Below are 26,599 nucleotides of genomic sequence, written 5' to 3'. Positions count from 1 at the left end.
AGATCCTCACTGCAGAGCTCAGGTCGGCTGCTCCACTGCTAGGCCTCTCCACACTGACTCCCCCAACAGGGCTACAGCTGCCTGTCTGGGCACCTTGACCTCAGTTTAGCCCAGCCTTCCTAACGGGGGTAATGAGGTCCTCAGCCTCTTTGGGGAGAACAGCTTTACCGGTACTTCGTCTCACATGATCTCCACTGCACCCTCCCCATTAGTCAGACTCACTGATCTCTGACTAAGTGCCAGGCCCTGGGGATACAGGGGACAAGACCCACTTCCTGTGCTCCCGGGGCCCTCAGGCAGGTGGGAGACCCCTGCTCAAGTCAGTCATCACAGTCGCTCAACAATGCTACCGTCTCCGGAGTTGTAAGCACGAGGCAAATGCTACCTGCCAGGGACCGTGCTGGGAGCTCCAAGAGGGAGAGGTGGGCCTGACAGCAGCCCAGCCCACCAGGAGATCTGAGCCCGGAAAACTGACAACCAGGCAAGGCGGAGGGCCGTTGTGTGGGGAGACCTGAGCTCGCAGGGCTGGCTGCCCCACAGTGTCTCTCCCACACTGCCCGGGAAGCCTGTTCAAACTACAGATTCCTGAGGCTCAAGCTCCCCAGGGACCCAAGGCACCTGAGGGGCATTCACTGGCTTAGGGGTCAGATAGAAGGGAAGGTGTGCCAGGTAAAGGGAACGAGGCTGCAGCACACACAAGTGTGTCTGGGGAACCAGGACACCCAGTTTTGTTAGTTGAGACCCAGCAGAGGGGGCTCCTTGTGGAGAAACAGAAACCGGCTGGAAATGTGGCTTTGGCTTCATCATGGAGGTGACGGCTCAGTTTGTTCTTGGTTCAGCTGGCACCTGGCAACAGTTCTGCCCACTGGCAACTGCAGCTGTCAGTTGCACCCTGGCATTTTATGCTCCCACAACTGAGGGCAGAGGAGTGAGACTAAGCAACTGTTATGCAAAAAAGCCCCCGGGGATCCCAATGGTGGGTGATGGCTGCGATGAGCCAACCGGGAGCGTGGCCACCCTGGGACCCTCTCGGTGCCGTGAGACAAGGTGCCCCAGCCCTGCTCTGCTGACCTGGGGGCCATCCTTCCACAGCCGCAGTCAGTTCCCCTGGCCAGGAACAAGGGTAGGCTGCAGAGGGACTGCAAAGCCACCTGTGAGGATGTGCTCAAGGAATCAGGCAGGATTCGGCCAGAAGATTTCCAGGAAAAATGTAATAATGATGATGATGATGACAACGATGAACAGCCACCACTTCCTTAGTGTCGCTAAGTGCCATATGCTTTACATATAAGCTGAGATTTGAGTTCAGTCTGGGGCCGGAGACATGCACTTTTAACAACCCCTGTGGCCTCGGGCAGGCTGCGGATGATAAAGAGTCCCCACTTCCTGGGAGGATTAGTGAGGTGACACATGGGGCCCTCGGCACTCCTCAGTGGTGGGTGCCCCTCCCCCAAGTGGAGCCAGCCCCCGGCAGCACGCAGGCCGGCTGTTGCCCCTGCTGCCTGCACAGCACATGCCCTCGGTGGAGAGACAAGGGACCGTCTCTTTCTTCCTTCAGCTGGACAATGCAGCCAACACCAAAGGAGGCACTGGGTGCTTCAGAGGGAGCCAAGCCCCCTCCGCGCCCCACAAGAGGGGTCAGCCGTGACACTGCATGCCCCGGACTGCCTGCTGTGTGCCACCCCGAGGCTCCACTGAGCAGTGAGGAAGCAGGGCAAGTGAGTGTGTGGGAGCGGGGAGACGGCGAGACGCTATGAGGCCCAAGGTTTAGGTCTAAGGGCCCCGGCCCTCCAGCATCAGGAATTACTCACACTCCTGACACCCACGTCTTCCATCAGGTCAGCCATCTCTTCATCCTCCCCTGGAGCCAAAAAGAAGAGAGACCTGTGAACACTCAGGGAGCGCCCCTGTCCTCCCAAAGCCCACACAAATTTCAACCTGCCTCCTCCTGGCTCATCAGGGTGCAAGGGCTGCCAACTCCAGCCCCAGAAGACCTATCCCATGGAAGATGAGACCCCTGGACACTGCCCCTTCCTCCTTCCCATCCTGGGCCCCAAGGACGACAGCCCCTCAAGGAAGCGGTGACCTGACTTCTAAAGTGAATACAGCTTTTGTTGAGACTCTAAGAAAGCCCCAGGTTTCCTGGGGAGCCAGGCATTCCCGCAGCCCCACATACACTCCACTTTGCTGGGAAGACTGCCCTATTCCCCTGCTTAAAAACCTTTCCCCGCATCTGTGCTAGGCATTGTGTGGCAATATAAAGAAGTATGAACCAACAAAAAGCATAGGCAACAAAAGGTAGACAAACGAAAGATAACATAGATTAGACTCCATTAAAAACGTTAAACTTGTGTATGTCAAAGGACACACCAACAGGATGAAAAGGCAGCCTACAGGATAGGAGAAGGTATTTGCAAAATACTTTCAAAAGATAGATAAACAAAAGATAGATAAATTAGACTCCATTAAAAATGTTAAACTTGTGTATGTCAAAGGACACATCAACAGGATGAAAACGCAGCCTACAGGATAGGAGAAAGTATTTGCAAATCATACATCTGATAAAAAGTTAATATCCAGAATAAAGAAAGAACTCCTATAACTCAACAACAAAAAGAAACAACCTGAGACGCAAGAGGGAGGGGATATGGCGACATATGTATACATATAGCTGATTCACTTTGTTATACAGCAGACACTAACACAACAATGTAAAGCAATTATACTCCAATAAAGATGTTAAAAAAAAAAACAAACCAATTCAAAAATGGGCAAAGGACTTGAGCAGACATTTCTCCAAAAAGATAGACAACAAACATGAAAAGACGCTAAACATCACTAATCATTAGGGAAATGCAAACAAAACTACCATGAGATACCACTTTACATACTTTAGGATGGCTACTATCAATGAAACAGAAAACAGCAAGGGTTGGAGAGGGTGTGGAGAAATTGAAACCCTTGTGTCCTGCTGGTGGGAATGTAAAATAGCGCAGCCACCATGGAAAACAGTAGGGCAGTTCCTCAAAAAATTAAAGACAGAACTACCATATGATCCAGCAATTCCACTTCTGGGCATATACCCAAACGAACTGAAAGCAGGATCCTGAAGAGGTATTTGTATATTTATGTTCATAGCAGCACTATTCACAATAGTCAAAAAGTGGAAGAAAGAAAAACAAAAAAAAGTGGAAGCAACCCAAATGTCCACTGATGGATGATGGACAAACAAAATGTGGTCTAGATATACAACAGAATAAGGCAAGCCTTAAAAAGGAAGGAAATTCTGACACAAGCTACAACACGGATAAACCTTGAGGACATTATGCTAAGTGAAATAAACCAGACACAAAAGCACAAATGCTGAATGATTCCACTTATATGAGGAACCTCGACTCATATTCAAATTCACATCCATACAGACAGAAAGCAGAATGGTGGCTGTCAGGGGCCGGAGGAGGGGGAAATGGGGAGTTGCTGTTTAATGCGTACAGAGTTTCAGTTTTGCAAGATGAAGAGTTCTGGAGATAGGTGGTACAACAATGTGAATGTACTTCACACTGGTGAACCGTACACTTAAAAATGGTTAAGATAGTAAATTACATGTTATGCATATTTTACCATTTTTTAAAAAAAGCTACCAGTATATTTAAAAAAAAAAGAACTTTGAAACTGATCAGCTGGAGGGAAGACAAACTGAAGTGAAGTCAATCAACAACCAAACGTCATAAGAAGCGTGTGACTAAGTACGGACGCCTGGCAGTCCCTGGGCTTGTCGGGAGTTCCGAGGGAACACGGCTGAAGCCAAGGGCCCGTGGAAAGGCCACAAACAAGGACTTGCACTGGATCTGAAAGAGTGGAGAGGGGCTGGGAAGGTGGGGGGCAGGGGGCGGGTGGGCATTTTTAGCGTCAGGGTTCCATGCGCAAGAAGGGAGCAAGGAGACGGGATACACTGAGGGTGAGAAGGGGGCAATGACGAGGCCAGATCAGGAAATAGTGTCACCACATTTACCCCCAGCACGTCTATATGCTGTTCAGGTCACCATTTCATCTTCACAACAACCCTCTGAAGTAGGTATTGGTATTACACCCACTTTGGAGTGAGGAAACTGAAGCACAGAGAGGTTAAATGACTGTCCACAGTCACACAACCGGTAAGTCGGGTTGCAGGGGCAGCAGTGGCAGCACTGGTTGAGTGGCTGCAGTGAGCAGGCGGTGAGAACCAAAATAAACAGGAAGACATAAAATTTAGAAGACCCAGGCTTTTGTGATCTTACAAGATATGTACAGAGATACGTGAATACAGAGATACGTGAATACAGAGATACGTGAACACAGAGATACATGCAGAGGGAACGGGAAAGACGAAACGGGACTTGGAGATGTTACACCTGAGCGGCCCCTGGACAACAGGAGACAATGACTCGGGAGAGTCTGGCTCTTTTCACCAATAAATGAGCTTCCAGGCCTCAGCCAAGTTTACGCTTGGAATAAAAAAACACAAAAATTTTCAAAAAGGAGGAGGACAAGCGAATAACCAGAACAGAATACAATAGAAGAGAGATTAACAGAGTGTATCACAGATGGTAAGAGGAAGTACTACTGCCTTTTGAAAGTTTTGTTTGAATTATGGAAGTACTGTATATATGGCTGGGTTACACCATGAAAAGATTTCTCAATGTGGTCAAAAAAGTTTGAGAAACTCAAAAAATTTGAGAAACTTGCCTGAGACACAAGCTCCTTACATCTTTTTTTACCTATGTTTCCCCCCAAAATGGTCACTGAGTGAATGAGTGAACAAACAAATGAGCGGATGAATGAGCAAGCAAGTGCAGCCCTGGCCCAGGCCAGCCGCAGCTCCTGAATGGGCAGGTGGCCCCACCTTTAGCGCCTTCCTCTTCCTCCAGCTTGGCGTTGTCATCCTCCTCCTCACGGATGATCAGCCGGCCATCGGCGCTCACCTTGAAGCCGTGGTCCTTCTTGCCCCGACCCGGCCCAGGCTGGGTGGCTGGTGGGGCAGAGTCGGGAGGTGAGGAGGTGGAAGGCCAGTCCTAGCCCACTCACACCCTCATCATAACCGACAAGCCCAGGTCTGTGACTTGGATGAGTGCCCGCAGCACTATGATGTGCATGTGTGGGGGGCCACTCCACTCCTAAACCTGGCCCAAGGCAAGCCTGTCCTCTGTGCCCATGGGCCAGCCGCTTCTTGCTCACCCAGGACTCGCTGGGCCACCTTGGGGTCCAAGAAGTTGAGGGGCTCGTCCCCGCCACCCTCCTTCAGCCACGCTCGGCTCCTGTGGCGGGCCAGCCTCTGCTGCTCCTTGCCCCGGCTCCTCTCCTCCTCCTCGTCCTCCTCATCCTCTGAGTCAGCCAAAATCTCCTCGATGCTAAGGACAGACAAGCCCCAAGTCAGGGCGCTCCAGGAGAGGTAGGGCAGCTGGGCACGGCCTGGGCAGGCTTCGGGTTGGGGGAGACCAGGTCCCCAGCATCCCGCCACGGGTTTCACCTGTCGCCTTTGCCCTGGACGGGCTCCTCCTCCTCCTCCTCCTCTTCCACGGCGGCCTGGTTCAGGGCCCGGTGTTTCTTGGCCCGGGCCTCTGCTTTCCGGATGTTTACCAGGACTTTCTGGTACTCCCCTGGCAGGAGCTTCCTCACCAGCTCGAACCTGAGGGCGTAGAGACGGACCGGTGAGGTGCCCGGGCCAGAGAGCGCTATCCAGAGCGAGGTGTCCAGCCAGAGCCCATCCAGCCCCCCAGCCTGGCCCCTTCTCAGGAGCGGTCCTGGTGGGACTGCAAACCCCTCGACTCCTCCCCTACTCCTTCCCAGTCAGGGCACAGACCCGAACTTGCGGATGAACTTGGTGAACAGGTTCCGAATCTTCATGCGGAAGTGCCGCCGCATGTCGTCCGAGAGCTTCCCGATGGCTCCCATCTGCAGGGCAGAGCAGCGGGGCTTTAGGGGGAGGATGCGCGCCCCACCCTGTCTGCCCCCGACACCACGGGTTTCTCCTGGTTCCACGAGTCCCTCCTACCACCCTGCATGAATCTCTGGCTGGACCGCTCTCCAGCCTTCGTGAGAAACGTGTGGCCTGCAGGTATCATCTGCAGTGTCCCTCAGCGAGGCTGGTGGTGCAGGGCCCCCTCGATCCTTTGAAGGCTTGTATAAACCCTAGTCACTCCAGGACAGGTCACCGCTCAGGCCATCCTCCCCATCGCTGGCCCCAGTTAGGCGGCAGCGTTTGGCAGGCAGGGGCAGGCATCCTGACTCTCATCTGCCCCTTCTCGCTTTGACCCAACCCAAGGCCAGATGCAAAGATGACAGGTAAGAGGGACCTAGAGCCCTGATGCGATTCAACCCAGCTGGAAGTGGGAAACTGAGGCGGCGGGTGCAGTGGACGGAGGGCTCAGAGGACAGTCCCAGCTTGCTGCACGCCTTATGCCCAGCAGGAGGGGGTCAGGGACCCAATACCAGAGGGCTCTTCAGGCCCTTCTGCAGCCCAGCAGGGGCATCCAGAAAAGCCTTCTCAAACCCAGAAGGTCACAGTGCAAGAGGGAAAATAAAAAGGGAGGTTTGGGTCCCTTCCGAGGGAGAGCCCAGAGTCGCAGTTCTGTTCCCAGGACTGCTCTCACTAGCACTGTGACCTGGGAACATCTCTGGCCTCAGTTTGCTATCTGTAAAACAAGGGGTGGCCCTACCCACTGGCCCCTGCCCTGCAGAGCCCCTGCTGCTGTAGAGGGGCTGTGGCGGGTGACAAGTGGCAGCCTGGGCGCTGTGCCCCTTTACCTCCACCACTGGTCCCTTCCAGGGCTCCTGCATGACCTTCTGCTGCACAAGACAGCGTGTAGCTAGAAAAGTGTTTGAAGCTGGCTGGCCTCAAGGCTCACTGGGTCTCTGCCGGCAGCTCTCGGGCCACGATGCCACTGGCCGAGGGGAAGGGGACACTCACCACCAGCTGCACGTGCTTGGCCAGATGTGCCACGTCCATGACGACCACTGCCACCTTGATGAAGCCCAGTGCTGACCTGACCACGTCGCGGGTGCGGGAGGCCAGGAGCAGACACACATTCTCCAGCAGCTGCTCCATCGTGCTGGTCCCCATCAGACCTGTGGTGGCCAGAGGGCCACTGTCAGAGACACCTGGAACCCCACCCAGACCCAAGACCCCTGCCGTGTCACAAGAGTGGGAGCTGACACCTGGGGAACACTTCCAAGTGCCTGGCACGCGTCTAGTCACTTTCTGCCAGCATCTCCTCTAGTCCTTCAGCCACCCGGTGAACAGGTGCTGGTTTTCTCCCCCATTTTAGAGATGAGAGAGTAAGGTTCCAGGAGGTTCCTAAGTTTGTTCAAGGTTTCACATCTGGTAAGAGGCAGAACCAGGACTAAAATCTAGGCATGGGACCTAACCTCCTCCGACCCACTCTGACAGTGGGATGCGGGCAGCTGTGGGATGAGGAAAGCCGAGCTGGGCAGGAGAGGAGGCAGGAGGCGGTCAGGCCTGGTTCCAGCTCTTCGTCCTCCCTCCCAGGACCTTTCCCTGTTTCGGTAGCCACCCTGTCCTGACCTCCTGGGCATTTTCCTACCCCGAGGGCTTCCCAGGCCTTCAAGGAAATAGCGTTTACCTTTAAACTGGAAAAGGAGGTGGGTCAGGGCCAGGATACTGCAGCTGACCATGGTCACAGCGCCCACGAGACCGGGGTAGATCAGGACTAGGTAGCGCTGCAGGGCCTCTGGGAGGGCGGAGAGCAGGAGGAGTTGCCCAGGGCAGAGCCCACTGTGCACGCTGCATCGCGGGCCCAACGGGAAGGGGGGCTCCAGCCAGAGAGGAGCAGCCCGCCCAGGGCCAGGGCTAGGCAGCTCCCCCTATCTTTCTTCTCTGACGGGCGGCTGCGGGGTGCCTCCTCACCCAGGCAGGGAGCACAGCGTCCACCCCAGCCCCATACCACCCGGGCCTCACCTGCCGGGTTTGGCCCAAACCGAAGGAAGGCGTGGCCCATCTCCACCAGCAGCGCAAAAGCATTCTTCCGAGCTCCCACCGACACCTCCTTGGTGCAGAGGATCACCTGCCCAGACAGCCCCGTTAGCACGGGCTCCCCGAGCCGGCCACCCCAGGGTTGGCAGCCTGAGGCAGAGTGGACAGGTAAGGGCGCTCACGCTCCCAGGCAGTGAATCCAGCCCACCCCCACTCCCAATACTGCCCTCCCCTGATCCTGGTAGGCCTTCAGGAGCCACATTCCAAGGAACCCCAAATCACAACACGCCCCCCTCTTGCACCCCTCACCTCCGGGACGAGGGCACTGATGAACTCCTCGTGCTCGGCTGAGAGCTTCCTCACGATATGTATGAGGCACTTCAAACGGGGCTGCGGGACAGGGGGACAACAGTCAGGACCCTCAATGCCGCCTCCGCCCCTGAAGTCCCTAAGCGTCTCCACGCTGGTCCTCTCCTGGTGTCGCTCGTCCCCCCTCGGGCAGAGCGGGGCCCCTGGAGTCCGCACCCTCTTGGCGGGCGAGGAGGTGCTCCGTAGCGAGTCCAGAAGGGTCTTCTTCAGGTCGTCCAGGTGGCTCTGCACGAAGCGGGCGCCAGGGCCCTGGGGGCTGGCGCACACCTCCTCCAGCACGCGGTAGGCCTTCTTCTGTACCCCATGGGCCTTGCTCTGGGAGGGCGTATGGTAGACAGGGGTGGGTGAGAGAGGGGGCTAGGGGGCCCCCCACCCTCACCCAGTCCAATAATACCCACAGAGCAGCCACGTGAGCTGTGACTGGCCCTGGTGGGGACTCAGAGAAGCTGGCCCTGCCCTCTGGAGCTCGTGACATCCAGTGGGAGGGCAGGGAGAACACAGGTTAGTGAGAGGCTAACTCTGGGCCAGGCAGGGGACGCCGAGGGGAGTGAAGCCTACCCAGCCCTCCATCCCTTCCGCTCCCCCACGGGACACCTCTCCCGAGGTTAGGTGACTCTGCCCTGGACTTGTGTGTCTGCCTGCACGTTCCACCAGAGCACTTCTCATGCTGTTGGGTAACTGCTTATTATACTGTTGCAGTGGCGACAGTTTTCATAAGGTCACGCTGGCCTGACTTTTGCCTGGCGGTTAGCCACAGCGGGCAGGGGCGAGCATGTCAGGCAGGGGACCCAGCACGTGCAAAGGCACAGAGGGGCTGTTATATCTGGAACACTTAAAAGCAGCCTAATGAGGCCGGAGTGGCAGCAGGGGCATGAGGCTGGGTAGGATGAAGATCAGGCCAGGCAGGGATGGGCCTAGTGAGTGAGTCAGGCCTCGGCTCTACGAGAGGCATCTTAGCAGGTGAGGCCCAAGCATGGCCGTGCATTTCTGTCACTCTGGCACCTACATGACAGAGTACAGGGCTAGACAGATACAAAGGGCAGCCGTGCCATGAGAAAGCAGATTAAGACCCGATCTTGGGCAGCAGCAAGGCATGGAGACAGGGAGACAGGGCCCACGCCCCCCCCAAGTGTGGTTGTGTGGGGCTCCTGGCCTCCACGGCTCACCTCTAGGTAGGGCCGGATGGTGGAGTACAGCTTGCTGATGGCGGCTTCATCAGCGTGGGGAGCCAAGGCCACGACCAGGTCCAGGACGGACAATCTGCTCAGCGACAGGAGACCAAGGAGAAGCTTAGTGGAGGCTGGGGAAGGGCATGGACTATCAGTGTCCTCATGTCTACTGGGTACGGGGGAGGTGGGAAAGGTCAGGGTGAGGAGGACAAGGGGCCTCGAAGGAGCCCATGAACAATAATCACTGCCTGTAACCTAACTCAGCACTCATAAGGTACCAGCACTGTTCCCAGCGCTTTACATGTCTTAACCCCTTCAATCCTCACAGCAACTCTATTGCAGGTATTATCATCATGCCCATTTTACAGATGAGGGCACAGACTAGTAGATAAATAACTCAACCAAGGTCACAGCTTATAAGGGGCAGAGCTGGGATGTGAATCCGGGCAGCGTGTCTCCAGGGTCCTCACCCTTACCTAGCAGACTACAATGGTGCTCCAGGATGGAGGAACTGGTCAGGTCTCATGGCAGAGCTGGGACATTGAATATCTCAAGACTTTCCTAAATAATTCCAGACAGAAACACAGAGCTTCTGCTAGACATACTCTCTAGCTCCCTGGGCTGCCCCAGCTCAAGTGGGGCACTTACCTGGTGAAGTCAGAGCTAGCAGGGTCCAGCACCTTCTCACTGGCTTTTTCCAGGAAACCATTCACCAACTGGCAGCCCAAACGGATAAGGAGGGAGTTGTTCAAGAGAAAATACAGAGCAGCAGCAGGTCACAGAATTGCACCCTCGTCTCTTCCCCCTCCTCTCCTCCCTTTTGAGGAGCCTCGAGTCCAGCCTACTGCTGGCATGTGGTCCCCTGTTCTTCTGGGGGCAGAGGGCCAAGTGAGCCATGGTGGGTAGGGTCTTGACCTTTCCAACACCCCAACCCAACACTCACCCACCAGAGACTGTTCCTCCCCCTCCTCTACCAGCTCACCTGAGGCTCAGTAATGGTGAGGTAAGTTTTGATGGTTTCCAGCACGGCCCGGCGAGGGGCTGGGGTGTCTCCAGCTGCAACGGGCTGCCCGTACAGGTTGAACAGGATCGGCAGAAAGTTCTTCGCAAAGCGGCTCACTTCAGCACGGTCAGCCTCTGGCAGGAGGACCAAAGTTTGCACAAAAGGGCCAGGAGATGACCCTGCCTCAAAGGCCACTGTGGTTGCAGCCCAGAGGCATTCTTTTGGGGGACCTGTGACAGGGTCATGGGTTTGGGGCTTTTCTGGGACAGGAGAGGCTGAAGCCAGAGCACAGAGAACTAGGGGCCACCACAGTCTATGGGGCCAGCCAAGTGCTAGCCCCACGTAAAGGCTGGACAACTCCCAGCAGCTGTCAGCACACTGAGAGTAAAGAAAGAGAAGTGGCCGTTCTCAGCGTCCTACTAACTCCTCGGGTCCCCAGCGGACACTCAGGTCCTTGACAAGGATCAGCGGTGGCTCAGGCAATGAGCTGGACAGGCAGGGTCAGGGGACTCGCACCATCACAGCCATCTTCCTCCAGCCCCGACCGCAGAGCCCACACGTACCCGCCTCACAGCCCTTGGTGATGAGGGTGCGCAGGGCCTGGCACACAGTAACCCTCAGGTCTGGGCGCTCGCTGATGGCCGTGCCCAGCGTCCGCGCCAGCCCTTTGAAGGCGGTGGCCACGTCCGTGGGCCTCGTGCAGAACCCAGGCAGGAGGGTCCAGATCTGGGGAGGGAGGGGATGATAGAGGAGAGTGACGCCCAGCAACCTGTGCCCGCCTGTCCTCCCCACGCCCCCCAGCTGACCCCTTACCTGCCACTGGAGCGTGTCGTAGATCTTGGACTCCACTGTGCTGCCTGCCTGGGCCAGGTCCATTGCTAGAGTGACACAGGACACAGTGTGACCCTGGGCACACTCCTGACTGACAGGCCTCATTTTTACCCAAACCAAAAGCCCAATGACGAGGACAGGAATATGGGCGATTCCCCTGCTCCACAGACGAAACATAACACTTATTATTAAACAAACACTTGTTTGTTCTAAAAAAATGAAAAGACCTATGTAAAACAGAAAGCGATATCTCCCCACAATCTCCCCCCCAAATCTTCCTCCCCATTTCTGACCTTCTTATAGTTCTCCAAGCACGTGCACACTTTTAAAGACGTAAAAAGGACTGTCTTATAAATATATTGTTCTGAAATCTGGTTTTACTTGGGAATAAAGCTGGTAACATTTATCAAGCAGTTTCTACATGGCAGCCTGTGTAATGTGCACTTACGTGATTATTTCATTTAATCCTCACACCATCGCAATTATCGTCCTCATTTTACAGATGATGAGCAGACCCAGGGGAGTTGAATAAACTTGCCCGAAGTCACCAAACTGTGGAGCGGCTGAGCTGAGATTTCAATCTAATCTGCTCAGCTCACCATGGACTAAACACGTCCATTCCCCTGTTGGTCTCTTTCCTTCTGTGTCCCACGGTGGGGCTTTATTATGACTGACTTCACTGGAGCCCCACTGAGGGATGTGTGGGCTGTGTCGGGATTTTTACTTGGAACATCTTTGTATATATAAATAGGTGTGTACCTGTCTAATTATTCCTCTGGTGGGAGAAAAGGCCCCTGTCTCCCTGCCTTGGGGCAGGGGTGCCTGGCCACGCCTCGGACCCCGCTGATGACGGCGCTCAAGCACTGGCTGACCACCTGCTTGGCCCAGGGAGGCTGCCGAACGTCCTAAGGCTGGGGTGCTGGACCAGGAGCCATTCCCGACCCTTCCAGTGAGGCCCCAGGACTGTGGTGGGCCCGTACCTTTCCTCTTCAGGGTGGTAGCCAGAGGCAGGAAGTAAGCGGTAAAGAAACCAAGTCGAGTTTCCCGGACGTGGTCTCGGACGACGGGCAGCAGCCAGCTCCGAGGGAAATCCAGAGTCTCTCTGGGAGGAGGGAGGGGAGGTGCGGTGAGGAAGGGGTGACGGCCTGGAGCTGTCTCCGCACGGAGCCGAGGAACAGCACAGGTCCTGCTCTGGCCGCCCCCACTGACCCGCACGGCACACGGAGGCGTCAGCCGAGGGTGTGGACACCCTCCCAGCGGAGAACAAGTCCCGTGGCTCTCCTGGGGCTGGAATGGAAGCCAAGCAGGGCTGCACTTACTCAGAGCCATCAATTTCCAAAGGCACAGCCTCTAAAACCACCTCGGGGCCCATGCTGGCCACGGCAGCGCCCACTGCGCGGTCCACAGCTGCCGTGCGGGGGGAGTAGGGGGAGAGGCGCAGGTCACACAGGGACTGGAGGCACTGGAGCAAAGAGACGCGGGTCAGACATTAAGACGGGCCTGCAGCGCAGGCACCCGGGGCTGAGGCTGGGCCAAAGTCTCCAAGAGGACGAGGTCAGGGGCGTGGGGTCAGGTTATGCTCTCGCCGGAGGTCACAGACCATTAACCAAATTCAACCCTTGGATGTGTTTGAGCCCTCCTCAATGCCCCAGGATTTAAAAAGAAATTCTGTATCTGTTAGTAACGTGTAAAAATCAGGAGATTTCATATACAAATGTAGATTTCTGGTTTATCTTGAAAACTGGGAAGGTATGGGAAATGCAGACCCACAGTACAATTAGTATAAATTAGCAGGCACTGCGGAGCAGCTGCCCCTCGCGACCACAGCTGCCCCCTCTGGTTCACTACAGCCCCGCAGAACCCCTCTGCGAGCCTCATTCCTTGAGGACCTCTCACAGGAGCCAGGTGTTGCCAACCTAATCTAGCAGGGCCCGGGCCAGGCCTCTCAAGGAAGGCCCTACCCTTGGGGAAGGCCCCACGAGGCCGAGAGCTGCTCTGCCTATGGGAGAGGGGTCTGTGGCCTGTCCTCAGGTTCCCACCTGCTCCTGGAGCTGGGGAGGATCTCCGGGTGATCCCTGAGCCTTAAATGGTTTACTCTGGGCTTTGGTAACCTCCCTGGGACCTAAGGCTGCTTAAAATACTATGCTCACTTGTTACAGAAAATTTAGAGAATTAAAAGATAATAGATAGGGGTGAGGGAGAATCACACTGGTTCCCTGTGAGTTTCAAAACCATCAACTCCAGCTAAGACTAGTGAGAAGGCATTAGGGGGTGGGGGGTGAGGGGTGGTTTCAGCCCTCTTCTCGTTCCTCCCAGTCGCCTTCCTGGGGACACAGTACTGGGCACCCGCAGTGGACCCTGGCAGTGGGGGAGTAAAGCACAGAGGTAACGGAGACACGTGCCCCTCTAGCAGCCCCAGCGCCACCTCCTGCCCCGGCCCAGCCGCTGTCCCAGTCACCTTCCTCATCACAGGATGGGCCTGTCTCCCACACGCCTCAAAGAAGACACACAGCAGCTGCAGCACGGAGCTCCATGATGCGTGGAATCTGTACGTCAGGCCCTCCTCCACTGCCCTGCCAAGGGAGTGGGCAGTCAGGGCCGTGGAAGTCCATGGCCGGCACCAGGAACTACAGACCACGGCAAGGGTGAGGCCCCAGGAAAGGCCAAGGGGGAGAGCTAGTGTTTACCAAGTACCCCCTGTGCTAAAGAGTTTCATTTATATAATCCTCACACTTCAAAAAAAGCTGTGAGCTAGGTTATTTGTTCCATCCTCAGATGGGGAAACTGAGGCTCAGAAGGACTAAGTAACCCAGCAGTGTCACTCTGCTAGTGGCCGAACTGGGCCTCCAAAGCCCGTGTTGTCACTGTCCCATGCTTTCTCGGTCTGACCAGAGGTGGGAAGATGGGGTAGGTACAGGTGGCCTGGGCAGAGGGAGGAAAGCCACAGCAGTGGGGAAGCCCAGCCAGCTGCTAGCCCCTTCCGGCCCATGCACGCTGTGGTCAGCTCATCTCTTGAAGTCGAGCCCCAGAGGCTTTAGGCAAGAATGGCCAACAGGGGTTAGTGTGGGGAAAGGGGTGAGCTGGGGGTGGAGCAGCTCTATTCCTCAGTTTTCCAGAAACTTCATTCCAGGTGTATCCAGAAGAAACAGGCCTATGTCCTCACAAGGAACAGAACCCAAAGCATCACACCTTGGAGCTGAGCAGACAGACCCAGAGGAAACACCAAAGATCCTAGCCTCTTGGTGCTCTGAGTCTCCTCACTGGCAGCTAGAAAGGCCCGGGTGGTTGGAGGCCATGTCTGTGAATGGCTTCTCTTGTAGGCATGGAGGGCAGCACAGCACATGAGTAAGAGTGGACTCTGCAGTCAGGCTGCCACTTACTAGTTGAGTGACCTCAGCTTTCCCAGTCTGTAAAATGGGGCCAGCACCTATCTCCTAGAACTGTAAGGACTACCAGTAGTTTCTATTTATTGGAACTTAACTACACACCAGGTACTGTTCCGAGAACTTTACATACATGACCTCATTCAATCCACACCTCCATTAGACTGATGTGGACCCTGAGGTGTTGAGAGGTGGAGGAACTAGCCCCAGATGACGGGCCCCCAAGTCCACACTCATGAGCATGACACTACGGCACCTGGAGTGTGGCCAGTGCTCAAACCGACAGCAGCTGCTCTGGCAGTGTGTGCAAGGCCCACCACAGTGACAAGAGGAGTACCTGTCATCATGAGGAACTTTCTACAGGCACACCTTATTCCCTCCTCACGCAGAGGCTGTGTTCTCACCTGAACATCTTGGCGACACACTGTGCAGGGCCTGAGGCCGAGGAGGTCACGGAGCCGATGTCAGCCATGTGGGGAGCGACACACTCCTTCAGGATCTCCTGCAAAAAGAGGCCACAGCTTGGGCCCAAGACAGCCCCCCAGTGCCACTCAGCCTTCCCAGGTGACTGCTTCCTGAAGCTTCTAGGAAGCTCACCCCCACCCTGAGAACTTCCTCCCCAGGACGCAGCTGGAGGCCTGTGGTGAGCTCTGGGAGCTCTAAGGCTCTCTGTTTCCCTCGCTAAAGCTGGGCTGGCGGGCTGAGGTACCTGAAGGCACTGGGTGGCAGCTGTCACCACCTGCGAGTGGGGGGAGAGGAGGCAGGTCGTTGCAGTTCCAAAAAAGCGAGGGAGGTGGCCCAGCCCCAGGTCCCGATGCAGCCTGTCAACACAAAAGGCTTCTGTGGGGCCTGGCCCTGGGCCTCGGGGACTCAGATGGCCCAGGTCTGATGGCAGTCACGGATCTGCGGGGCTCTACAGGGCCCTGCTGGTGGGCAACTGCAAAAAGTGCCGTCATGCAGGTGACAACTACATGTGGTACAAAAATGCAAACAGGTCTCCAGGGTATAAAACGAAGAGCATGCCTTCCTCACCACACCTTTCTCCCAGACTGACTCTCAGATGCACTTCCCAGGGGAAATTCAAGCTTAAGTTTCTCAAACACTCTTCGAAGTTTTTATGCATATACAAACACACAAAACAATAACAATTGCTAACATTTATGTAACAATTATCACATACCAAGCACTGGTGTAACAATAAGCATTAATTCATTTAAACCTTGCAAAAAACAAAAACAAACAAAAACCTTACAACTGAGATTAAATCCTATTACAATTCCCATTTTATAGATGAGGAAACTGAGGCTCGGAGAAGTCGAATAACTTGCCCAAGGCCACCCAGCTAGTGGGGGGTGGGGGTGGTCAGGATTCACAGCCCGGTAGTTTGGCTCGAGAATACAGATAATTACGCACCTTGCTTTTGCTCAGTATATCTTGGAGGTCTTCCCACATCAGCATGCACACATTTACCTCAATTATTTCTAACAGCTGCCTAGTATTCCACTGTTTGCATTTAACCAGTCCCCCCCGGGGCCACATCTAGGTTGCTCCTAAGTGTTTTTGCCATTACCTATAGTGCTACAACAAACATCCTACAACTGTGGGAGTCCTCCTGCAGGATAAACCCTGAGAAGTGGAGAACAAAATGATTTGGCCATTTGCTGGCACCTCCAGGTAAAAGGTGATTTGGTGCAGAAAAAAAGACATGGGCCTGGCAGACCTGCGCTGGAGACCTGGCTTTTCTCCCTTGCAGCTGCATGACTAGCTAACTCGCAGTGCTTTACTTTCTGGTTTATGAAGTGGGCTAAGACCTTCCTCATAGGGTGGTGTGATCAGTGAGATGAAACATGGATGCAAAGCACCCAGCACGGTGCCTGGGGGAGAGCAAACCGACGGGAAGCCTTCAGCGGAGGGGAGGATGACACGGTGGCCAAGCTTCGGGGGACTCTAAGACCCTGCCTCCAGGCAAAATGCAATCACCAACTGAGATTCTATTTCATTCTCAGCCTTATTCGGGAAAAGTGGAGCCATCTAGTGGCTACTATAAGAGTGACTGTTATGACGGAGACACAAAACAGAAACTGGGACCGCCACACCCCCCCAGAAAGCCGAACCCCCTCCAGCTTCCGGCTCATGTCCCTCCCATCTGTACCGCAGGGCAGGGGGCCTGGCTGGAGGCCAAGAGACCGCCCTCCACCGCATCCCTACCTAACCAGGTTGATGTGGGCTTTCTCCATGACCTTCAGCCAGGCCAGCAGGGGTTGTAAGTCATTCTCGCTGGGAACGTAGTCATACAAGGCCTAGAGGCGGGACAGGGAATAAGCAGGTGACTGAGCAAGTGTGTTCAGCAGCAGCCCAATGACAGGACCCCTTCCCATCCCTAGGCAACAGCACGTCCCCGTGACTGTCCTGTCCCAGGGCCTGCACACGGGGCCCCCTGCACTCACAGCCCCCTTGGCCTTCCTTTCCCTGCTCAATGAAGCCCTTCCGCTTCTGCTTCTATGGGAAAAAAATCTCTAGGAGCAGTCAAGAATAACTTGGGTCACACAACCCTTTGTGAACCTGACAAAAGCCAGAACCCTTCTCGGGAAAAATGCACGTGAGCATATACACACATTTTGCAATTTGGGGGGGGGGGTTTGTGCCCCCTTCCCCAAATCCACCCAGAGATCCCTAACATTGAGAACCTTTGTTCAAGGTACCTGTTAATACCATGAGACCACGCTGAATGGTTTATTACGTTAACTACCACGAAGTCAAGAGTCAGGGCCCCCAGCTCCCGTGGACACTGATGTGGCTTTGGTGCCCAGTCTCCTGGCTGCCCGTCTGCCTGACTCCTACACTGGGGCGGCCCAACCCAGCCCATCCAACCTCGCTCTACAGACAAGTAATAGGGCCGCCCCCCAGCACAGCCATGTCCCCCGTCCCCCCATCAGGCCTCACCGTGATGATCTGGGCGTTGAGCTCTGCTGGCAGGGTACCCGGGCTGGGCTTGGCATGGAAGAGGCTGTGAAAGGCCTGCATGGCACAGGCTGTCACCAGCTGGAGAGGACACGGAGGCTTAGTGGGGAACCCACCGCAAAGCCCACGGTGGCCCTGGGCTCCTCAATATCCCACTGCAGCCGGTGGGCTTGGGGGGACTTGGGCCCCCTGAACCTCAAACGTGCCTCCTACACCTGGACACTCAGGGGACTGTTGCTTTAGTAAGTCTTGGCAGCCACCAGGAAAAAAAATGATTTAAACAAGGACAATGGAGAAATGTGAACAAAATGTTTTTTTAACACAATGGGCTAAAAAAGCAGGCTACAAGTGGTTGGCATACTATAATTACAGCTGTATTTTCACGTTTTTATGTGTTTGCTTACCTAAAAAGAAAATGTCTGAAAGGATACACAGCAAGTTGTCTGTACTATTTATCTTAGGAAATGAGACTTGGAGGGAAAAAGAGACTTCTATTTTTTACTTTATATACTTCAGAATGTTTTTTTTTTTCCTTTTAAACAACAATCAGGTTATTTATATAACGAATGCTTTAAAATACATATGTGAACAAACAGTATAAGAGAATATATAGAGACTAACAGAATTGTGCTAGCATATCAAATGCAAGGGATCGTTTTTATGTATCTTTAAAGTTGTCATACTGACGTTATTAAGTAAGCAAAAAAAAAAAAAAAAAGAGAGAGAGAGAGAAATAACCGTGCCTGTTGCTGGGGTAGAGCTCAAGGTAGGGGGAGGACTGATGCTTTACCAGCCCCACCATGGTTCCATCCTCTCCCTCACCTCATCTCCCAACTGAAGATGCCCAGTCTGTCCGACACCGGGGATGTGATGCTGTCCCTGGGTGTAGCTAAGAGCAGCGCGGGGGGCCGGGAGATCCCAGCCCCTGCTTTTGGCCTGAACAGTGAGTTTCCCGAGTGCCAGCACCATGGGCCTGGGGTCTGAAGCTCTGCCCTCCCTCCTCCTCGGCGTGCCCCCACGCGCTGGGGCCCGAGCTCACCACGTGGCTCAAGGTCATGACCCGGAGGAGAATCTCACTGCAGCTCTTCACCAGGCCGTCCGGGAAGCAGGGCAGCAGGTCCTTCAGCAGGGTCAGCATGTGCAGCGTGGTGGTGGCCTCCTTGGAGCCTGGTGGACAGAGGGCAGTTGAAACTCCAGCCCACTCTCTGCAGCAGGCCCTGTCCCCTGTCGCCCACTCTCAACTGCGCTTCCCCACCTCCAGACTTCTCGATCTCCTGGATGCAGAACTTGGCGGTGGACATGGCAGCAGGGTGATGGGCAGGGGCCTTTTCACCAAACATGAATTCACTGCCCTTGAGGACGGAGCACACTCCATGCTGGGCAGCCTTCCGGATCTGAGGGGCAAGGAAGGGGGACAGGGCCGGGTCAGTGTTCAACCAGCAGTGTGTGTGGTTCTCATGACCACCAGCAGCGAGCATCGATTGCACACCTCCTACAGGGCCAAGGCCACGCCTGGGGCTGCGTGTGTGTGGACTCCCGGGCTGCCGAGTAAGACAGACCTCGCTTTCCATTCCTGCTCTCCTGCTAACTCACCAACTGGCCTTGAGCAAACCAGACCACTTAGTCTCTGAGCTTCAGTGTCTTATCTTTACAACACGGATTCCTTCATTCACACAATCGTCCAGCAATATGGAGTGTCCACCAGTTCAGCAGTGAACCAACAACTCATTGGGAGGTAGGAAATAAAGAAATGTACACCAGAAGGTAAAAGTACTTTGCAGACAATAAAACAGGGGCTGTTACTTTTTATACGGCGATCAGGAAAGTGTCACTTCAGTGACATGACGTTTCAGCAGAGACCTGAAGCAAGTGAGGGAACCACCGCAGGGATACACAGGGAAGGAGGCATGCCTGCCTGGGATCAGAGCGCTTAGCACAGGGAGTGACTCTTATGACTGTTAAACGTTCCCCGCCCTAAATTTCAGAAGGAAGCAGAGTGGCCAAGCACAACTTACTGGGCACCTACTACAAGCCAGGACCTGCACCAGGCCTGTGGGGAACACCAGAGTGTCACCATGACCTTGCAGCAAAGTTGTTATTATCATCCCTATTTTACAGCTTAAAAACCAAGACTCAGAGAGGTTAAGTAACTTGCTCAAGGTCACAGCACAACCAGTGAGTCCAGTATTCAACTCAGTCTGTGTGACTCCAAAGCCCCCCTCCAGCCCCCTCTCCTGCCACTGTAACTAAACACGTCACTGACCAATGAGGCAGCAGAGACTCAAATAGGCCTGACCGTGACCCTCCCTCCTGTAGGAGGAGCTAGCAGATAGGGCTTCAGACAGGAGGAGAACCTCCGGACAAGAGCCCAGCGCTCAGGGCAACCTCCCCAGTCCACTCAGCAGGCCAGGCCCAGCCCGGTTACTAGAGTGGCTGCCCCCTCCCACGTCCTGGTGCCCCACGGCCTCACCTTGGGCTTCGTGTGCACAGTGAAGCTCAGCAGCCCATGGTACACCTGCAGGGTCACGGGGTAGCTCCAGGCCTCCAGGTCCTGCTTCCGCAGAAGGGTGGCCAGGCAGGAGAGGACCTTCAGAGGAGAGGCAGTCTCTCAGCTCCACCCGCTTCACCCAGGTGGGAAAGAGCCCGGCTTCTCACCAACTCCAGAAAATGCCAAAGGGCTTTCTGAGGGCCCACAGAGTGCCTATACCCCTCCCAGGGAGTGTCCAAGCTGTAGCCAAATCAGATGGGCTCTGGAAGACGGCAGGGGGACATCGAGACCCAAACACTGACCCATCGGAGGGCAGAGGTGGAGCCACTGCTGGCCTGGGTTGACATGATATCCATGAAGGCTTTGGAGGTATCAGAGAACTTCTTAATGAGCACAGGGCTGGGCACGCTGCAGGGAGAGAAGAAAGAAGGTCAGAAGACCAGAGGGGCCTCCGAGAGCAGCTGGTCTGGAGGAGAAGCTGGACAGAGCGGGGCAGCGCTGGCCCAGTCACTCAGCGACCCCACCCTTCCTGACGCCCGGTTCAGTGCGTTTCCGTGGCACCTGAGCTCCCTGCCTGCCCCACCTTCTCCACCACCCGCTCTCCACTACCCACCAGATGGGCCCTTATAAACTCCCCCAAGTCCTCTCCCCACCTGCCCCCCGGCTGCAGATGCCCAGACATCGTGGCTCAACACTCCACCCTGTCCCTCCTGCCCCACACGCTGCACAGGGCTGCCCCTGCCCGGGCACCAGCACTCACACTCTGTCCCGTAACATCCCAGGCCACCCTGGAGGCTGAGCCAGTAGAATGCCACCTGATACTTAGCATCTTTTTGTTCCTTTTAATAATTCCCTGATCCTCTTCCTCCCTTCCACCCCCACTCCCTTCTTCCCCCTACAAGGAGCCAGGACTCACCGCTTCAGGACGAGGTTCAGCAGGTAAGCAACAGCGGCCAGAGACTCCGCGGACTCCACCGCTTCCATTGTTGTCATCTGAGGCCAGACCATGGGGTATGAGTGGGAAATGTGTCACGCTGGGCAAATGGGGTATGGGGGCACCGTGTGCCCAGCAGGACGGTTATGACCAAGAACACTGGTGTCAGAGGTTCAAATCCCAGCTCCGCCACTGTGACTTTGGACTACCAGCTTAACTTTTCTGTGACTCGGTTTCCTCATTTGTAAAATAGGGATCATAAGTTGTTGTGAGGTTTAACTGAATTAATATACATCAGACATTTAGAACACTGCCTGACACATTATGAAAACCATATAGTGCTATCTAATCTATAATCTACGTCATTAGTCTAGAGCAGAGGTTAGAAAGCTTTTTCTGTAAAGAGCCAGATAATAAATACTTTAGACTTTGCAGGCCACATATGGTCTCTGCTGCGTATTCTTCTTTGTGTATTTTAACTATCTTGTAAAAATGTAAAAACCATTCCCAGCCCTAGGGCTATACAAAAACAGGCCACGGGTCAGATGATGCCCATGGGCTATATAGTTTGCCGGCCCCTGTTCCACGGTAGTGGTTCTCACACTTTTACACCCTTAAAAAGTATTGAGGATTTCCCCAGAGAGATTCTGTTTACAAAAGTTATATCTATTGATATTTATCATATTAAAAATTAAAACTGAGAATTTTTAAAAACACACAAATATGCAAGCACAATTCCAGGAGCTGTCAAAATGTCATCAGACATCACGTAACTTCTGGAAAACTCCAGGGTACGGTCATGAGAGAATGGGAGTGAAAAAGGTAAATGATGGTTTAGTATTATTATGGAAATAATTTTGACTTAACCAACCCCCAAAAGGGTCTTGGGAACCCCCAAACTACACTTTGAAAACAATTTTACTAGAGAATCCCCTGGGTGTAACTCAGTTTCATGGATTAGGGGAAAAAAATAAAAGAGAGTAGTGGATTTTGTTTTACAAGAATAATGTAGCAAATCCCACCAGGCTTACCAAGCCACCTGAGAATAACTGAAGCACTTTCACCTGTTTAAGGTTGTCCTTCTCTATCCCCGCATGCAGGGGCCCCTGCCTTCTCCTTATAGCCTGAATAACCTGCTACTCCGAAAGCCCGCCCACCTGCAAGTCACACCCACTCACCAGGGCAGCAAAGTACTCAGTCTCTGTCTCCTTCCCACCCTGGGAGCGTATCACCTCGGTGACAGCAGCCAAGACAGCACAGATCTGCACATGAGGGAGAAGGTACCTATGACATCTATTTCCGATCAAACCCCACCGCAGGGTAGCCTCTTCTCCTTCCTCCTTCACAAATTATTCTCCTGACAAAGCCCAGAGCAGACAAGATGAGCAGTATCCAGAGCCAGGGGAACACACACGGGGCCCGGCAACAGGAAAACTCACACATCTGCCCAAAACCCACCTCTAAGGCTCTACCCCTTATAAATGGAAACACCTGCACAAATGTGTAAACATTCAAGCACAAGTGTTCACTGCCACAACCAGTTGGAACAATAAAGCACCATCAACAAGGGATTAATAATGTACTCTTATTATATAATAATGACAAATTCAAACACTATGTAACTATTGAAAAGAATGGTGAACAACTACATAGATTAACTTAGAAACACTGATCAGTGGCGAAAAAAGTTGTAGAATAGTATATATAAAATATAATGGCATTTCAGTAAACCTAAACAAAATGTGGGTAAAAAAGTCTAGAACAGTAATTTGACAAGAGGCCACTGAGCACTTGAGGTGTGGCTAGTATGACTGAGGAACTGCATCTTAAAATTTTTTAATTATTTATATTTAAAAACAAATACTTTATCCAGTTATTGGGAAACAGATTTAGAACTACTTGGGTATATGAATCTACTTTTGCAACTGTAAGTTTTATGAACTTTAAATACAAATCAAGTATTGCCAATGAAGATTTAGCCTCCATATGGAGGTGTCAGACTAGATTTTGAAGACTTAGTATGATAAAAATAATGCAAAAACACCTCACTTTTAAAAATATTGATTTTAAGTTGAAACAACAATATTTTGGGTATACCAGGTTAAATGAGATATATAATTAAGGTTAATTTCACTTGCATCTTTTTTACTTTTATTTAACATAGCTACTGGAAAATTTTAAATTATGTATGTGGCTCACATTACATTTCTTTTCCACAGCGCTGGTCTAGAAAAGTACTGTTACTGTTAACAGTAACTACCACAAAGGAGTTAAGCTGGGAGAACAACTTTCATATTTTATTCTACTCACCTCACTTTGTTATCATTTATAGTTTTGACATTTTTCATTTAAACAATGAAAAATATATATATATAATTTATAAACTAAAAAATGTAAATAACATTTAGGTCTTGTTAGAGAAAACATTTTTTAACCACTGTTATTCAGTATTAATTTACTCAACAAATGTTTCCTGAAAACATTCTATCAATATATAAAAAGGCCTGTGTTAGGTATAGTTGAAGAGATAAATGTTTGCAAAAAATGTTTTGGACATTTGAAAACTGTCAGGAAAATACCCTGAGGGACTTTACACTTGAGCCAGGAAGATGTTCTTAGAAAAAGCAGAAAGTGGAACCTGCCCTAGGAGAGGTAATAAGCAGCAGATACAAAGGGTAGGAGGGGTGACACATCATCCAGAGATTCCACCTGTTGTCACCGGACAGCAGTCAGCTGGCCTCCCCTCACTAGCCTCCGGCTGTCCTGAGAGTCCCCCCCTACCTCCTTGTGGGCAGCCGAGCTGGACTCCCAGAAGCGCTGCACTTTGCTGAAGGTGACGTTTGTGCAGTCGGAGAGGCCGCTCAGGAAGGTGCCGGAGGACTTCTCGGTGAGAGCTGGCGCCACCTCTTCCTCTTCCATGGCAGTCTCAGGGGCTTCGCTTTTACCCAGACGCAGGGATCCTGACTGCAGCTCATTATGCAACTTTACCGCATCAACTGTCAAGTCGCTCTTTCCTGAGAACCGGAGGCAAAGGGTAAGGTCCCCACTTCTACCCGAACCTCCTTTTGGCTAAGAGAACAAGAACTACCCCTAGGAAACAAACAGGCGGAGTCCAGGCCCCCAACCAGAGAGGCTAAATTCTGAACGCGGCCTGCCTCAGCAGTCCACTGTACACCTAGAACTTATCAGATTCAGAAAGGGAACCCTCCAGGTAAAAGTTTCGCCGGTGGGAGTCGGCTGGGGGCTGCAGTGAGGGGCCTGGGAAAGAGAAGAGGGTGAAAGCGCTTTGTAAAGTGCCACCACGGTTAACTATAGGCGTGAGTACTGACTGATACCCGTGGTACCCTAGCCAAGTCATCTCCCTCCTGTGGAGTCGGTTTCTGCATCTCTTAAATGGGGAGGGTGGACCTTTACAACAGGCTCCAGATCGGACATTTTAGGAGACGAAAGGTCCGATACTTGGGCCCCAGAGCCTGCAGAAAGGCTCAAATCCATTGAGACCCAGGCCCGCCCAGAACCCCGCCGCCGGCTGCGCCTGGGTCGCGACCCTGCTACCTGAGGGCCGGCTGAAGAAGCGGCTGCGGGCGGCCTGGCGGTGGCGGGAGATGGCCGGGTTGCTGTCGCTGCTGTGGCCTTTCTTCCAGCGTTTCAACTTGGCCGAGACCCCGGAGGGCAACTTCCCCGAACGACCCATGTCTACTAAGCCGGGGGTGAGTTTAAAGGACCGGGTTCCAAGGACCTAGAAACACACGCAGGACCCACGTGGGTTCGCAGCCCGCTCCACTTCCTTTTCCTCTGGCGTAACTTCCGTATTCACGTCCGTTACCATGGCGAAAGAGTCAACATCCGGTTCACGTATTCTCCAGGCTCCGATCTGGGAGGGGCTCCGAGGAGATCAGTTCCTAGGGAAGAAGTTCTGGTGTTAGGGAGTTGCTGGGGCTATTACTCCAGGGCTAGGGTTCTTGGCCACAGGAGTGTCTTTTTTTTTTTTTTTTTTTTTACATCTTTATTGGAGTATAATTACTTTACAATGGTGTGTTAGTTTCTGCTTTATAATAAAGTGAATCAGCTATACATATACATATATCCCCATATCTCCTCCCTCTTGCGGCTCTCTCCCACCCTTCTTATCCCACCCAGGAGTGAGTCTTATAAAACTGGAATTCCTTTGCAGGTTAAAAAACAAACGTACATTTATATTATTTTTTAAAATCTAATTTCAAAACTTAAGCATAGAAACAAATTTATTTGAAAGAGTTAATCCTACTGTATAGCACAGGGAACTATATCCAATCTCCTGGGAAAAACCATAATGGAAAAGAATATAAAAAAAAAAGGGTGGGACTTCCTTGGTGGCACAGTGGTTAAGAATCCACCTGCCAATGCAGGGGACACAGGTTCGAGCCCTGGTCCAGGAAGATCCCACATGCTGCGGAGCATCTAAGTCCGTGCGCCACAACTACTGAGCCTGCGCTCTAGAGCCTGTGAGCCACAACTACTGAGCCCGTGTGACACAGCTACTGAAGCCTGCGTGCCTAGAGCCCGTGCTCCGCAACAAGAGAAGCCACCGCGATGAGAAGCCCGCGCACCGCAACGAAGAGTAGCCCCCGCTCGCTGCAACTAGAGAAAGCCCACGTGCAGCAACGGAGACCTAACGCAGACAAATTAATTAATTAATTAATTAATTTTTAAAAAATGTATATATGTGTATAACGGAATCACTTTGAAAGATTGGCACAACATTGTAAATCAGCTATACTTCAATTAAAAAAAAAAAAAAAGAGTTAAGACCTGGCCAGACCTGAGGAATGAAAACTGGTTTGGGCTGGAAAGAGAAAAAAGCAGGCAGTGATGGTCTAAACCCGCTTAGCTATTTTCATTTATTACTGTGGATACCCACTTGCTAAACCACCCTTGCCTCATGACAGCACTCAATCCCACCTACTTAATATCCTCTTCTCCTAATTCCATTTCAGAACCAGAAAGCAATCCAGAACTGATTCCCACTCCCCTGAGACCCTCCCCAGAATCCTTTAGCCAGAGCCCAGACCTTACAAAAGAGCTTCCCTCCCCTCTCTTGCAGAGCAGCATTCCAAGATTCCTCCAGAATTCCCTCCCTCAATTCAAGTCAGTAAATATGATTTTGTCAGACTAATGCTTGATCCTGGGGCTTTTGGCTGATTAGGCTTTAAACGTTCATTTTACAAACATTTTTTTTTAGCTCCCACTGAGTAAGACACTTCAATGAGTCAATCTCGTAAATGAACCAGAAGCTGACAAAGATTTTGCATTCTGCTTCCTTCACTTGATACAGTGTGAATTTTCCCCCTTGTTACAAAATGATGAAATGACAGTTTGTGTCCCCCCCAAATTCAAATGTTAAAATCCTAACCCCCATAGATGATGGTATTAGGAGGTGGAGTTTTGAGAGGTGTTTAAGTCGTGAGGGTGGACCCTCATGAAAGGAATTGGTGCCTTATGAAAGAGATGCC

General features: G+C 52.8%; 1 protein-coding gene across 1 annotated transcript in view; it reads right to left on the bottom strand.

Annotated features, from left to right (window-relative positions):
- The window catches only part of RRP12 (ribosomal RNA processing 12 homolog), a 28,136-nt gene extending 3,250 nt beyond the window's left edge, over positions 1 to 24,886 (bottom strand). Inside the window, exons 1-30 of the mRNA XM_061210617.1 lie at positions 24,663 to 24,886; positions 23,889 to 24,121; positions 22,286 to 22,369; positions 21,090 to 21,166; positions 20,476 to 20,581; positions 20,156 to 20,272; positions 18,941 to 19,079; positions 18,725 to 18,852; positions 17,668 to 17,766; positions 16,933 to 17,024; positions 15,434 to 15,545; positions 15,129 to 15,226; positions 13,800 to 13,914; positions 12,661 to 12,803; positions 12,322 to 12,443; positions 11,324 to 11,388; positions 11,074 to 11,236; positions 10,490 to 10,644; positions 10,156 to 10,223; positions 9,505 to 9,598; positions 8,495 to 8,653; positions 8,279 to 8,359; positions 7,955 to 8,060; positions 7,620 to 7,727; positions 6,947 to 7,104; positions 5,840 to 5,931; positions 5,507 to 5,665; positions 5,215 to 5,387; positions 4,883 to 5,008; positions 1,812 to 1,861 (exon numbers count right to left, since the gene is read on the bottom strand). Of these exons, the coding sequence (XP_061066600.1) occupies positions 1,812 to 1,861; positions 4,883 to 5,008; positions 5,215 to 5,387; positions 5,507 to 5,665; positions 5,840 to 5,931; positions 6,947 to 7,104; positions 7,620 to 7,727; positions 7,955 to 8,060; positions 8,279 to 8,359; positions 8,495 to 8,653; positions 9,505 to 9,598; positions 10,156 to 10,223; positions 10,490 to 10,644; positions 11,074 to 11,236; positions 11,324 to 11,388; positions 12,322 to 12,443; positions 12,661 to 12,803; positions 13,800 to 13,914; positions 15,129 to 15,226; positions 15,434 to 15,545; positions 16,933 to 17,024; positions 17,668 to 17,766; positions 18,725 to 18,852; positions 18,941 to 19,079; positions 20,156 to 20,272; positions 20,476 to 20,581; positions 21,090 to 21,166; positions 22,286 to 22,369; positions 23,889 to 24,121; positions 24,663 to 24,801 (3,561 nt within the window). The 5' untranslated portion in view covers positions 24,802 to 24,886. The remainder of the gene's footprint in view (positions 1 to 1,811; positions 1,862 to 4,882; positions 5,009 to 5,214; positions 5,388 to 5,506; positions 5,666 to 5,839; positions 5,932 to 6,946; positions 7,105 to 7,619; positions 7,728 to 7,954; positions 8,061 to 8,278; positions 8,360 to 8,494; positions 8,654 to 9,504; positions 9,599 to 10,155; positions 10,224 to 10,489; positions 10,645 to 11,073; positions 11,237 to 11,323; positions 11,389 to 12,321; positions 12,444 to 12,660; positions 12,804 to 13,799; positions 13,915 to 15,128; positions 15,227 to 15,433; positions 15,546 to 16,932; positions 17,025 to 17,667; positions 17,767 to 18,724; positions 18,853 to 18,940; positions 19,080 to 20,155; positions 20,273 to 20,475; positions 20,582 to 21,089; positions 21,167 to 22,285; positions 22,370 to 23,888; positions 24,122 to 24,662) is intronic.
- Between the last annotated feature and the right edge of the window lie 1,713 nt (positions 24,887 to 26,599).

The sequence above is a fragment of the Eubalaena glacialis genome, chromosome 1 (assembly GCF_028564815.1).
Source record: "Eubalaena glacialis isolate mEubGla1 chromosome 1, mEubGla1.1.hap2.+ XY, whole genome shotgun sequence".
Lineage (NCBI taxonomy): Eukaryota > Metazoa > Chordata > Mammalia > Artiodactyla > Balaenidae > Eubalaena > Eubalaena glacialis.
The sequence above is the reverse complement of the archived record's forward strand: the minus strand, read 5'-3'. Positions and strand labels throughout refer to the sequence as shown.